Source organism: Coturnix japonica, chromosome 1, assembly GCF_054131305.1.
Source record: "Coturnix japonica strain WE chromosome 1, WE-NBRP24, whole genome shotgun sequence".
Lineage (NCBI taxonomy): Eukaryota > Metazoa > Chordata > Aves > Galliformes > Phasianidae > Coturnix > Coturnix japonica.
This window is the reverse complement of record NC_140663.1, coordinates 122,110,121-122,122,408: the sequence shown is the minus strand read 5'-3', so window position 1 is coordinate 122,122,408 and position 12,288 is coordinate 122,110,121. Positions and strand designations below refer to the sequence as shown.

The window sequence follows — 12,288 nt, the reverse complement described above, 5'->3', positions numbered from 1 at the left end:
GTTCTGAGCAACTTCAGAGTCTTCTTTATTATACATGTGCAAACAGAGCTGTGGTGGGTTGACCTTGGCTGGCTGCTGGAGGCCCACTGTGTTGTTCTCTTGCTTCCTGTCCTGGACAAGAGGGGATTAAAATTGGGAGACTCCTTTCCAATCATAGCCATGGACAAAGAAAGCAGACTTGACTTTGGGAAGATGTTTTTTTTCCCTAACTAGGAACAGAATTAGGGTTAGTGAGAAACAGAGGCAAAACAACAAACATCTTTCCCCTGCCTTTCTCAGCCTGTTTCAGTCCTTTCTCCTCCTCCTTCCACCTCCTGCCCTGGGCCCCCAAGGGACAATGGGGACTGTGGTTTTTAAGGCTTCACTTTAGCTGCTCCTTCCTCACTTTTCTCTTGCTTAAGTGTGGATTACTCCTACTGGAACCAGTCCTTCACTAAATAACAGTTCAAGAGATTTCCGCATTGTTTACTGATAATAAATGAAACATGGGGTGTGGGTTATGGGAGTTTTTAAGTATTTCTGGAAGGATAAAGGTGGGCCCAGCATCTGCACCTCAGCATGGAGAAATGCTACTTTAAGTGGCCATCATATCTCTGAGATACTAGCAGTCTAACCCTATAGTGCCTAGAGAGAACTGCTTACAGAACATCTCACAGAGATTATGTTGTATAAAGTAGGAGATTGGGGAAAAATCCCATCAATCCAAAGAATTTAGCAACAGGCAGTACTCAGGTAACACCAAAAGCCTTGATCTTATGTTATCAACCTTCTGCTTAGTAAAAATCTGAGAAGCAGATTGAGATTACATTTATGGCTATCCTGTAACTACAGAAATGGCTTTTGTTTATCAGGCAGCATTAGATTAGGACTAAGCTCCCTTCTCATATTTTTTTTTTTCCCCTCAGATCTGTGGGCTTAAATATCAGCAATTATTTTACCATCAATTTAAAATGAGACTTTAGTTGACCCTTTCCCTGCCTTCCCCAGCACTTAACCATGGTATTAATTTTAATTAATTTAAGCCCATCTTAATTTTGTTAGCCACAAAGCAACTGCCTGTGCAGGTTCTGAAGTGAGAACAGCTTATGACTTTAGTTTTTAGTTTTAGATTCATTTTGTGGCAGAGTATATTGCATTGAGCATACAGCTCACACCTCAACACACTTTAATGCATTAAAGCTTATCCTTTATCTTATTCTAAACATCAAGACAGACTTTTCCTTACCTGCTGAGAACTACGTGCCTCATTATAAGTTGCATCTGCTTTTCAGAAGGCCCTAACAGAGCACAGAAAGGACATGAAGTTACTTATTTGGATACCAATTGCCTTCAGCTATTTGTGAACGGTTTTAGACACAGTGAGTAGCAGTATCTGAATTTAAGGTGGAAGGGGAAGTATTATTTACATCCTTCTGTAGGAATAGAGCTTCTAGTTCAGCACCTGAATGCAACCCCTGGAATTTAAAACTGAATTGTGAAGTTGTAACTTAAGCACACACCTGAGAAAACAATTATTTATTGTTTAAACGCGTAAAATGCTATTTATAGTGTATTACATCATTAATCCAGTGATTTCTGTTTGAAATATACAATTAATTGGTACAGAATGCTGACAGGCTTTTTCCCCTCCACTGACAGCACAGTCTTATTTAGAAGCTTTTGTCTCTGATGGGTTTTCCCCAGTGTCCAGGGTTTTCAGCAACCTGAAGAGGCCAGCAGCTTCTCGGATCCGGCTGAACTCAATGCAGAACGCTTGCACTTCTATGAACAAGTCCTGAACGTTGATAATTTTGTTTCTGATCAAAGACTGAAGAAAGACGCAAACAAGGCGTACCAGGCGGTTCTGAAACAGAAGAGAGATGGTTTCACAACCTTCATATGTATTTACAGCTAGTGCAGTTGTGTGTTGGCCCTCAGCAGTGCAACAGCCCCTTCACTTCAGGAGTAATTTTGGTACAGCAGTCCTCTTGTTCTCAAGCTCTGAACATGCTGCTCATGCTCTTCTACCTCTCCTTTCTCTACTGTATCTAAAAAAAGCAGGCTCCTCTGCTTTACAGTACTGTACTTCTTTATTATGTAACCTTATAAAGTCCTGAGAGAAGGGATGATAGCTTAAGATGCTGTCACAACTAGGGACATCTCAAACCATCTGAGAGCTACTGCAGGCACTCAAGAAAGAAACCAAAAAACTTAAAGGAAAGTAATGGCTGCTTTGCACAAGCCTGATGAGGTTGCAGTCCTTCAGCATGGAGAAAAGAAAGCCAAGGGAGGAATTGGTCAAGACTCACCACACCTGGTGTGAGCTAAGACTTCATTAAGCTAAGCATGTATTACACAGAGCAAGATATGGGACCTTTTTTCCTAACCCATTTAGTAGGGCACTCACCTGCATGTATTTGTCTTTAATCTGTTCGCAAGTGGAGATACAGTTGGAGATGTAGAGATGAATAAATTCAGGAGGGAGATCAACTGCAGTAGTAAGCCTGTTCAAATTAAAGACATCAAATACTTCATGAAGCCATAAATTCAACGATTCCATTGCAGAACAGAGTCAGACCTGTGATATTAATCTACTGCCGATCATGTTTCATTTTTAAACCCAACCCAGTACAGAAGCAGAGTTGAATTTGGGCTTCAGTACATCTGACATTAATGTTTGTATTACAGAAGTGGATCAATATAATTTCAGTCCTCCACATTGCCTGAGTACTGAGATTCTTCATATCATTTGGCTTATCCACTCTCATCCACTTACCGATTGACAACTTCCATTGAATGTAAGGACATGTCCATGTTGACCAAGACAGAAAAATACTCTGTTATCTGACTGGACTGCATCAGTTTGAGCAGCATTTCGATGGCTACTAAAGGATTGTTTTCAACGAGGTCTGGCAGTTTGGCAGGAGTGAGACCGATATGGTAAACAAGCTTGGGGTCCTTTTCCAGTTCTCCAAGGAGCTGTAGAAGGAAAAAGGAACTTGGTTATCAAGAGATTTCACACACAGAAATGTATCAGTTCCGCTTGCTTACTGATCAGCTTTTAACTACATCCAGTCAACGCTATGAAGTTTAAAGACTTATCTTGTTCATATGTACCATAACCAAAAGCACAGAATCAGGTTGGAAAAGACCTAGAAGATCATCTAGTCCAACCATTACCAATACTTCCCAGCTAAATCATATTCATCAACACAACGTCCAGACGTTTCTTGAACACTCCCATGGTCGGTGACTCCACCACCTCCCTGGGCAGTGCATTCCAATGCCTGAATACCCTTTCTGAGAAGTAATACTTCCTAATGTCCAGCCTGAATCTCCCCTGGCGCAGCTTAAAACCATCCCCTCTAGTTCTATCACCGATTACATGAGAGAAGAGGCCAACCCCCAGCTCACTACAACCTCCCTTCAGGAAGTTATAGAGAGCAAAAACGCACTGAGTTTTGAGAGGTTGGATTACTTGATGCTTACCCAATCATTACAGAAATCTGAATTAGAAAACTAGGATAATTGAAACTGAAAACATGTAGGTTTAACAGCCTGCTCGAAAATCAATTTAAGCGGGATATTGCACAATACTTACCTGTGTTTGCTGTGGGGAAGTCAAGGGACTTTTAAAAGCTTTTGCCATAATTCTTTTTATCTCAACTCCGGTGCTGTTTTTAACACACATTGACTTGTCCCACTGAATCGCGTGGTCTGGCTCTATGGGATTTAACCATGCCAATTCATCCTCACATATATGCAGCGGAGGTGGTGGACGAATGAACTCTGGCCGAAAGTGACCTAAAAAAGACAACAATGTGAAATACATTGAGCTTCATTTTATTTCAGTACAAGGGTATCTCCAAGGTTCTCAACTTTTTAAGCTAGAGCAACAGTGGGAAGCACATGACGGTCTTATTTTCCTCCCAGGAAAGTATTCCTCATTTTTAGTGATGCTGTTACATCAGCCTGTTTTTCCTCTTGAATTGGATCGCTACGTTACTGCTTCTTTCACTGATGAATGGCCTTTTTCTCTCCCATGCTACTGACTCTTTGATGTGTTACAGTAGAACTTAGTGCAAGGGGCTGCGAGTTGAGGAGCATCAGGTAACACATCTATCAGACTGAGGCAGACTCCAGGTTTTGAAAAGCCTGGAAACAGGAACATGATGGAGACTGATCTGGAGACAGTTTAATACAGTTCTGCTCTGCTTTGTTCATCTTCATTCCCATTTCATACCTTGAAAACATTTTGAGTCATACTATGCTTCATCTGGAGATGACTAACAACGTAGCACACCGTGAGGTTAAACAAAAAGATGTGAAAACGTACATACTTTCTATAGGAGGCTTTGGTCCGCTCACTAATGCTTCTGTGATCTGGGAGGCAACAGAGCTGTCAAAACCGGAGTTGGAAGAATCTGGGTCAGGATCGCTGAGGATGCTGGGGAAGCTGGCCTTGCTCTGTGTCGGCAACTCAGACTGACGCTCTGCAAGAAGGACAGTCCACAGTATTAAAGCATGGAATTGAAAGAGATGACAAAATGCTAGAAGCTAAGCAAAAGCTTTTTTAGCTGCAAAAAAAACCCACCAACAACAAAACCTGCACAGATAACAACATGGAATTTAGTTCTGTATTTGCTACTATTGAGACTACCAGCTGATAGAAGGCAGCCAGCAGCAAGGATGAGGAAGTAGAAATGAATCTCAGACTTGACTTTAAGTAACTGATGCAATGTGATATTACAAGCAAATCAGTACATCCACATGATAGTCCTAAAAGAGTTCGCATAACTCAATCTACTTTTGCAATCATTTCTCAGAGCAGCGAAGAGAGAAACCTGCGGAGATACATTTACTTTCTGCAATGATAAGGGTCATACTAGAACTGAAGTCACCTATTCAGATTCAGCCAACACACTTCAGTGGCACCACGTAAGCTGCTTTTGCATAGGAGTTTAATTGATACAGGATTCTACAGTTACAGCTATAAAGTCCTGTAAGAGCATCCCTCTAAAGCCCAAATTACAGAGCATAAACAAGGTACATAGAAGTAATACTAAATTTAGCATATGAAGCTGAAGATGTGAAAGAGTGGTCAAGAAAACTATCACAACCAATCAGTACTTGCACTGTCAAATTTTAGGTGTTCTTCTGTCACAGTCTCTCGCTCTTCCATACCTGAAGGCTTAAGGGCTGACCTTCCATATTCTCTGTATTAGTGAGAACCGTGTTTCCTATTACCTTGGTAAAATCACACCAACAAAAGCCCAACAACATGCAGGAAAGCCAAGAGCCTGCCACACAATGCCATCTTATGTTCCTTCCCTCCCCCTCCCAAGGAGGATATTAAGTAGCAGATAAAGTCTCAAGTAATCTGAAGGCCAAATTTGCTGGTCCCACACGAAATCAACACCATTTCTTATCCGGATGATTAATTAAGTGTAGTGCCCTCAGCTTCAGTACCCCGTCCTTATCTCTTTTAACAAAGCACACTTTTTTGTGCAGCCATATAACCCTTTGCAGCTCCTCATCTGTATGAGACTCTATTTCAGATCCATGAGAGATGCTTACAGCAAAACTCCTGTAGGTAACAAAAGGACACAGACACAAAGCTCTGCCTACTGCTAGTTTATACTAGAAATGTCCATCTTCCAATTATGTCAGCCCATGCAAACACCAGAATATATGTTCAAACTTTATACACTGTTGGAAATTCCAGCTTGTGAGTTCTACCATTCAGCTCCTACAGGGATCAGCTGAGTTAACGTAACAAGTTCTCTGAGAAGAAAACAAGGTGACATACTGGGTGTCCTTCATTGTCATCCAGAGTCTAAAACTTACACCTATATAGGTATAAAGTCATGGATTGGTTGTATACCCTCAAATCCCCTCATCTCAAATGACTAATGATGCTTAATTAGAAGAACAAAAGTTTAAGACATAGTCTTTTGGTTCACTGATATTTTCTTTAAGCCTAAACGAGCCCTTTACTTACATGCATTAGGGTTGAAATTCTGACTTCCACTGCTTCAAAAATCATAGGATAGAATCATAGAATCACCAAGGTCAGAAAAGCCATCCAAGTCCATCCAGTCCAACTGTTCACTCACCACCATTATTGTCCACTAAACCATGTCCCTCAGTACAACATCTAAATGTTCCTGAATACCTCCAGGGATGGTGACCCCACCACATCCCTGGGCAGCCCAGTGTAAGCAGAAGGAAGGGGTGAGCGCTGTTAGCTAGAACACGGTTGTATTTCAGAAGAGAACACAGCAACTTGAACCAGTATGTTCAAATTGAAGAAAACAACTCCTACGAATGCAATCACTTATGTTTTATCAGGCTCTCTTGATCTGGAGAATCAAGATGCTCTATTCTAGCAACTGACATTCAATAGAAGAACCTACAAGAAAAGTTACCACAGTGAATCATAGAAAGGCCTGGGTTGCAAAGGACCACAATGATCATTTGGTTTCAACCCCCTGCTATGTTCAGGGTCACCAACCAGCAGACCAGGCTGCCAAGAGCCACATCCAGCCTGGCCTTGAATGCCTCCAGGGATGGGGCATCCACAGCCTCCTTGGGCAACCTGTTCCAGTGTGTCACCAACTGAACTGAAGTTTAGAAGCCAAGTACTGTATTGTGCAGAATAGAGTACCTAGGAAATAAACTGCTTGAGTTGGCAACTCGTTCCAAGCAATATTTTCCATTTCAGATCAGCTCTAGATGCAACTTGTTGCTCCACACGATCAGAACAATCCTATTCCTGCCCAAGAATAAGCACTGAGTTCCATATAGCCTAGTAAAGGCAGAACATTTAGTGTGAGCTAACACTGCAAAACCTGACCACAGTCCAACTTCTGCCACACAGACAGAAGCACCTCAAAGTCAAATAGCAATTAACATTTCACAGAATCACAGAATGACCCGAGTTGGAAGGGACCTCAAGGATCATGTAGTTCCAACCCCCCTGCCTGGCAGGGCCACCAAACATACACCTTTACTAGATCAGGTTGCCCAGGGCCCCGTCCAACCTGGTCTTGAACACCTCCAAGGACGGGGCATCCACAACCTCCCTGGGCAGCCTGTTCCAGGGCCCAACCACTCTCCTATCACAGCACAGCCACATCTCCTCCTTACCCGCCAATGCCAGCTGTAGCCCGCTTATATCCACCGACTGGGCCATGTTGCCAACGTCCATGGCAGCGATCTGGCGCGGGGTCTTCTTGAACAGCTCCCTGGGGGGGGCCAGCATCAGCTGCGAGAGGAAGAACTTCTCGGGCGGGGTTATGGGCGGCAAGAAGCCTGCGGGGAGAGAGGGGAGCGGTAAGATTCCTGAGGCCATCACTACCCTGCGTGCTCCTTAAGCGTGGAGAGATCATCTCGTACAGTAACGTTACGGCAAAACGAGTGACCCTTCCCGCTGCCTCCGCCCCGGCCGTTCCCGGCACCTGAGAGCGGGGTGCGCTCCGCCTCGTCGCCGCCGCGTTCGGGAGCGGGGTTGAGCAAGTGGGCAAATACGGCGGCGAAGGGGTTTGCGGCGAGGGGCTCGGTGCGGTACATCTCCCATAGCAGGTACAGGGCGGTGAGGCGCTGCGCGGGGCTGGGCAGCAGGTCGGGCTGCTGCAGCAGCAGCACCAGCACGGAGCCCAGGCGGAAATGCTCGGCCTTGCCGAAGTAGTGGTGGAAGGCGCTGGAGAGGCCCTCGAAGGTGCTGCCGCCCGCCTCCTCCGACACGATGCCCAGCAGGCTCGTCAGCTCCTTCGGCGACAGGCTCATCCTGCCGCCCGCCGCTCCACCGCCGCCAGCCGCTCCTCCCGCCTCACCGCCCGCCTCGGCCGGGCTGCCCCCGCCCCCGGGCATCCGCCTCACGGCGCACGGCCCCGCCGCTGCACAACACCGGAAGGCCGAGCGTTGAGGCGCCGGACGCGCTTTACGGCACGGCAGGGGATGGGCCGGGACATTGGGCCGGGCCAGGCGGGGCGGGGACGGAGCGCGACGGGCGTTGGGGCCAGTAGGGGGAGTGCAGCCCGTTCCGTGCACACCGCCGTGTGGTGCTGTCATCTGATAGGACTAGGGGTAATGGGATGAAAGTACAGCATAGGAAGTTCCGCACGAATGTGCGCAAGAACTTCTTTACAGTGAGGGTGACGGAGCACTGGAACAGGCTGCCCAGGGAGGTGGTGGAGTCTCCTTCTCTGGAGATATTCAAGACCCGCCTGGACGCCTACCTGTGTGACGTGGTGTAGGGAGCCTGCTTTGGCAGGGGGTTGGACTCGATGATCTCTAGAGGTCCCTTCTAACCACTACAATTCTGTGATTCTGTGACCTGAAACTGAGCACCGGATTTTGTGCTTCTGGTGTGTGCAAGTTGTCTGGGTGCTCATCCACTCTCAAGTAGATCTGTGGTGCTTCTGCTCAGGTAGCAACAGAACTAGGCAGCATGAGGGAGGTGAAAGAAAAAGGTGGCAAAGAAGTGATATTAAATTGACCTGCTCCACAGCAAGTGTTTGAGTTTCTTCTAGCGAAGAAGCTGAATCCTTCAGCTAGGAAACAACTTCCACTGGTGTATTTTTATCCCACATTTCACATGGGAAGAACACGGTGGGAAGGAATTAAGTCACACCTTGAAGTCAAAGGGGAAATCAGAACACATCCAGATTGTTTTGTTTATTCTCACAAGGCTTTTCTCTTGTACACAGATTCCTTCCCTTAGTAATTTAAGTGACCCTGCCCATCTACAGTGTATTTTTAATAGCAACGTATCCAAAAGGGGAGAGGGAAGGTAGGTTTCGTGTGAGCCTCTCCATATGCAGCTTTCTAGTGACCATTGCATGTTATCTTTCCTAGTTCAGCTCTTCAGTTCAAAACCTACCATGAGACAACAGAAACAGATTTATTATTCCTGGAGTAATTAACAATATTGGCGTGCTAACAATGCCTGAAAGCCTTCCTGAGTTACTGTGAGAATACAGCTTCGCGTGTTCACCACACCTCAAAGATGTCAAGTGATTCTTGGATGTACTTTGTAAAAACACCCCAGATATGATTTTACAATGGCTTCATACGTGCTGTTCCATGGTCATTCAGAAACAAACATGGTTGATGATGAATTCTTGAGCTTCTGTGAACTGTAGTGACACTTGTGTATTTTAAGGCAGTTTTCAAGTATCAGCCCATGTCAAGTCATTATTATTATTTTCCCCAGGGAGGTGGTTGAATCGCCATCCCTGGATGTGTTTAAGAGCCGTTTGGATGTGGTGCTCAGGGATATGATTTAGCAGAGGGTTGTTAGAGTTAGGGTACTGGTTAGGCTGCGGTTGGACCTGATGATCTTCAAGGTCTTTTCCAACCTGAGTAATTCTATGATTACTTGGATTCCTATGTGAACATCACTTGGAAACTCTTCACTCTGAACTTGAATTGGAGTATTCAGCTTTTATCGTCTGAGCTCTGCAATTGCACGCCTGACTCACTTGGCACTATTTCTGTTCCCTGGTTCGATGACTCTGACTTACGCTTTGTTTCTGTTTTCATCTCAAATCAATATCAGTTGGATCTTTGCAGGAGGGAGGGCTTTGTTTGTGCTTAAACCACTAATCTGAAATCTGCTTTCTGATAAAGTGTTCAATAATTCAGAGCTGATCAGAGCTGATGCTCGAGAAGGGGGGACTTTCAGCTTCTGTTTCTTCCTCTGCCTGTAGGGTGCTGAACTCAAATCCAGGCTATGGCTCTAGTAGGAGCAGGGGGGGATATTCATCTCTGTCTGAAGTTACTTTTCTTTGTTTATAGGAACTGAGGACTCCTGGAAGGAAAGGAGAAAAGCAGGATCTGATGGTTTTAGTGAGAAAGTGCTCAGTGAGGTGCAGGATGAGAGTTTGTGTTCTCATCCTGTGCCAGGAACAGTGCAAGCAATGGCGGTCAGGTATGAAAGCAGAACAACGTGTGTGTTTGGGGACTGGAAATGCGTTGTTCTTCTTGCCTGTTTAAACCCCAGACACCGAGAGAGTCCCTCCTCGTTCTTTCCCTTTAGAAAGAACAAGTATTGGGTGATTTTGCTTTCCTCCAGCAACAGTGAAGCTCCACTGTTTTGTCTGTATCAGAGGTTTGTCTCATTCATTTTGTAATGTTCCCATTTATTTCCTGTATCTACTAAGCTCCTTACAGGGCTTTCATTCCATCTGCCTACCAAGTTTCTCTTGTGGCCGTCTCTAAGTGTGCTGCGCTTCCTCAAAACATTCATCCCATCTCCCATTTTGCATTGAAAGCTTTTAAAATACATTTTAATGATGCATCGCAGCAATATAACGAGCCTAATAGCATCCTATTGATTTTCATTTGCAACGTTGGCATTCGAACATTTCAATAGTGTTTTAAGAGTGTGTATATTTAATGTGATTCAAAGACGAGGCAAATGCAGTACAATATTTATCTACTAAAATAAACCTTCACTATCTCTTACCAATTGAATCCTCCCTCCATCCTCCCCCATGCTGTTTGTTGCAATCAGCTGCATTAGAAGTATATTGTTTTCAGTGTCTTCAAACAAGCAAGCCGTAATCCTCAGCACAAGGAAGTAAAAGGGGAAAACAACAGATCACTGTATCTGCATGTATCTTTGTTTATCTGCTGTGGTCACAGTGAAGATATTAATGACGCAGACCCAGTCAGTGCTGTTGGTGAATGCAGTGTTTTATCTTCAGAGTGAAGAAAACTGCTCCAGGATACTCCGTAGATAGGAATTAGCTGAGTTATGGAACACACTAACTCGGGCTAAGAAAAACAAACAGCAAAATGAAACGGGAAGATAGACACATCACCATTCTCATTTGCTGAATAACTCGGTTGTTACACCCTGCAGAGAGCACTGCTTTCGGGGGGAGCTTCTGTATATTCAGTGAGCAGGATGCGAAGCAGCCATTCAGTTCACCCAAGTGTCACTTGCATGTATGGTCACTTGGAGGTGATGCTCTAACAGTAGCATTGACAAGCTGCACCAGCCACACACACACACACCAGATGGCTGTGCTGCCATTCAATGGGACCTGGACGGACCTGTTCCCTTTTTGTGGATGTTGTGTTGGCAGTCATGTCTCACAGCAATCAGAGGTTTCTGGAGGATGTGGAACTACTTGGTTCCCTGTCCATTAAATACAGCTATAAAAGCACACCCCCAGTGTGGGTCCAGCTGATAAAACAGCGAAATAGTCATTTTAGATCTCATAAACAAAAGGCATTTTCTATGCAGAAACAGGCCTTTCTGGGGAGCGTTTCCTCTAAGGTAGCTTGTCTTGGTCACCATCAGACAGGAATCTCTGGATGGTAAATCTGATCAAACACAGCAACTTCCATCTGTGAGAGTCTGCTGACTTCAGAGTGCACACAGGGTTTGATCCATGTTCACCAAAGAAGAAGCGTGTTCATTCTGTGGGGAGGTAAAAAATTGCCTAACAGGCAGGTTGGTTTGCAGGCCAACAGTTGACGCATCAGTAATGTGGCACTTGTGTGCAAGACCCTTCCTGTATTGCTGTGCTGTATGTCTACAAGTATCCCGGGTTTTCAAACTCATGCACCTCTGGCTCTTCCTTGTAATTTTCTTCTCAAAACCCGGCGCAAACTTCCTCTCCCATCCTGACTGTTTATAAGTACACATAGAAACAAATGTTTTGTAAAGATGTGAGAGACATTCTGCTTTATTCCCAGGAGCAAATAAAGCCTTTTTATTTTTAGCCTAGTTTCCTAAGGAAATGAGACTGATGCAATCGCATTGTCTATTTGTCAGTCTATCAAACCAGCCCCCTTGGCTCCTTCCCTCCCCCCATCATCTTCTGACCATTCATCTTCTTTAGCTGGACATGACCAAAAGGCAAAAGTATTTCAGAAGTGTTAAATGTGTGCACGCTTTATGACAGTCAGTGGCTGGGACAGAGACCTTATCCATTCCCTCCCTGGAGAAGTCAGCTGGCTGAACTCTGCTGATAGGCAGCAGCACCTTGATAGCAAGTCTACTTCTGTGCAGCTGTAACTCTGCTGTGATGTGTGTAACCCCCTCAAGTCTCAAGGATGGGACGGGCTGCAGTGACAGCTCAGAGAATCATAGAATCATAGAATTACCCAGGTTGGAAAAGACCTTGAAGATCATCAAGTCCAACTGCAGCCTAACCATAGTACCCTCACTCTAACAACCTTACACTAAATCATATCCCTGAGCACCACTAGGTGTTCCTAGAGGGGCTCTCCTGGGTACCTGGCAGTATTTCAGAGATAGAGAGAGCCACAGCACAGGGAAGAGAAGCAGCT

The 12,288-nt window shown here is 44.9% G+C and overlaps 1 protein-coding gene across 1 annotated transcript; it reads right to left on the bottom strand.

The window, feature by feature from the left end:
- Window positions 1-1,500: 1,500 nt before the first annotated feature.
- On the bottom strand, window positions 1,501-7,937 carry CNOT11 (CCR4-NOT transcription complex subunit 11). The gene is made up of 7 exons (XM_015850331.2): window positions 7,440-7,937; window positions 7,129-7,293; window positions 4,320-4,472; window positions 3,581-3,783; window positions 2,756-2,958; window positions 2,387-2,483; window positions 1,501-1,843 (listed from the first exon to the last, which is right to left on the bottom strand). Exons 1-7 carry the CDS (start codon window positions 7,849-7,851, stop codon window positions 1,646-1,648), a joined length of 1,431 nt encoding a protein of 476 aa, XP_015705817.2. The 5' UTR covers window positions 7,852-7,937; the 3' UTR covers window positions 1,501-1,645.
- Window positions 7,938-12,288: the final 4,351 nt, after the last annotated feature.

Coding starts and splice junctions, on each gene's coding strand:
- CNOT11 (XM_015850331.2), bottom strand. CDS start 7,851: ATGCCCGGGGGCGGGGGCAGCCCGGCCGAGGCGGGCGGTGAGGCGGGA. Junction 4,473..7,128: donor GCTACAGCTGGCATTGGCGG/GTAAGGAGGAGA, acceptor TCCTTCTTGCAG/AGCGTCAGTCTGAGTTGCCG. Junction 2,484..2,755: donor TCAATGGAAGTTGTCAATCG/GTAAGTGGATGA, acceptor TAATTTGAACAG/GCTTACTACTGCAGTTGATC.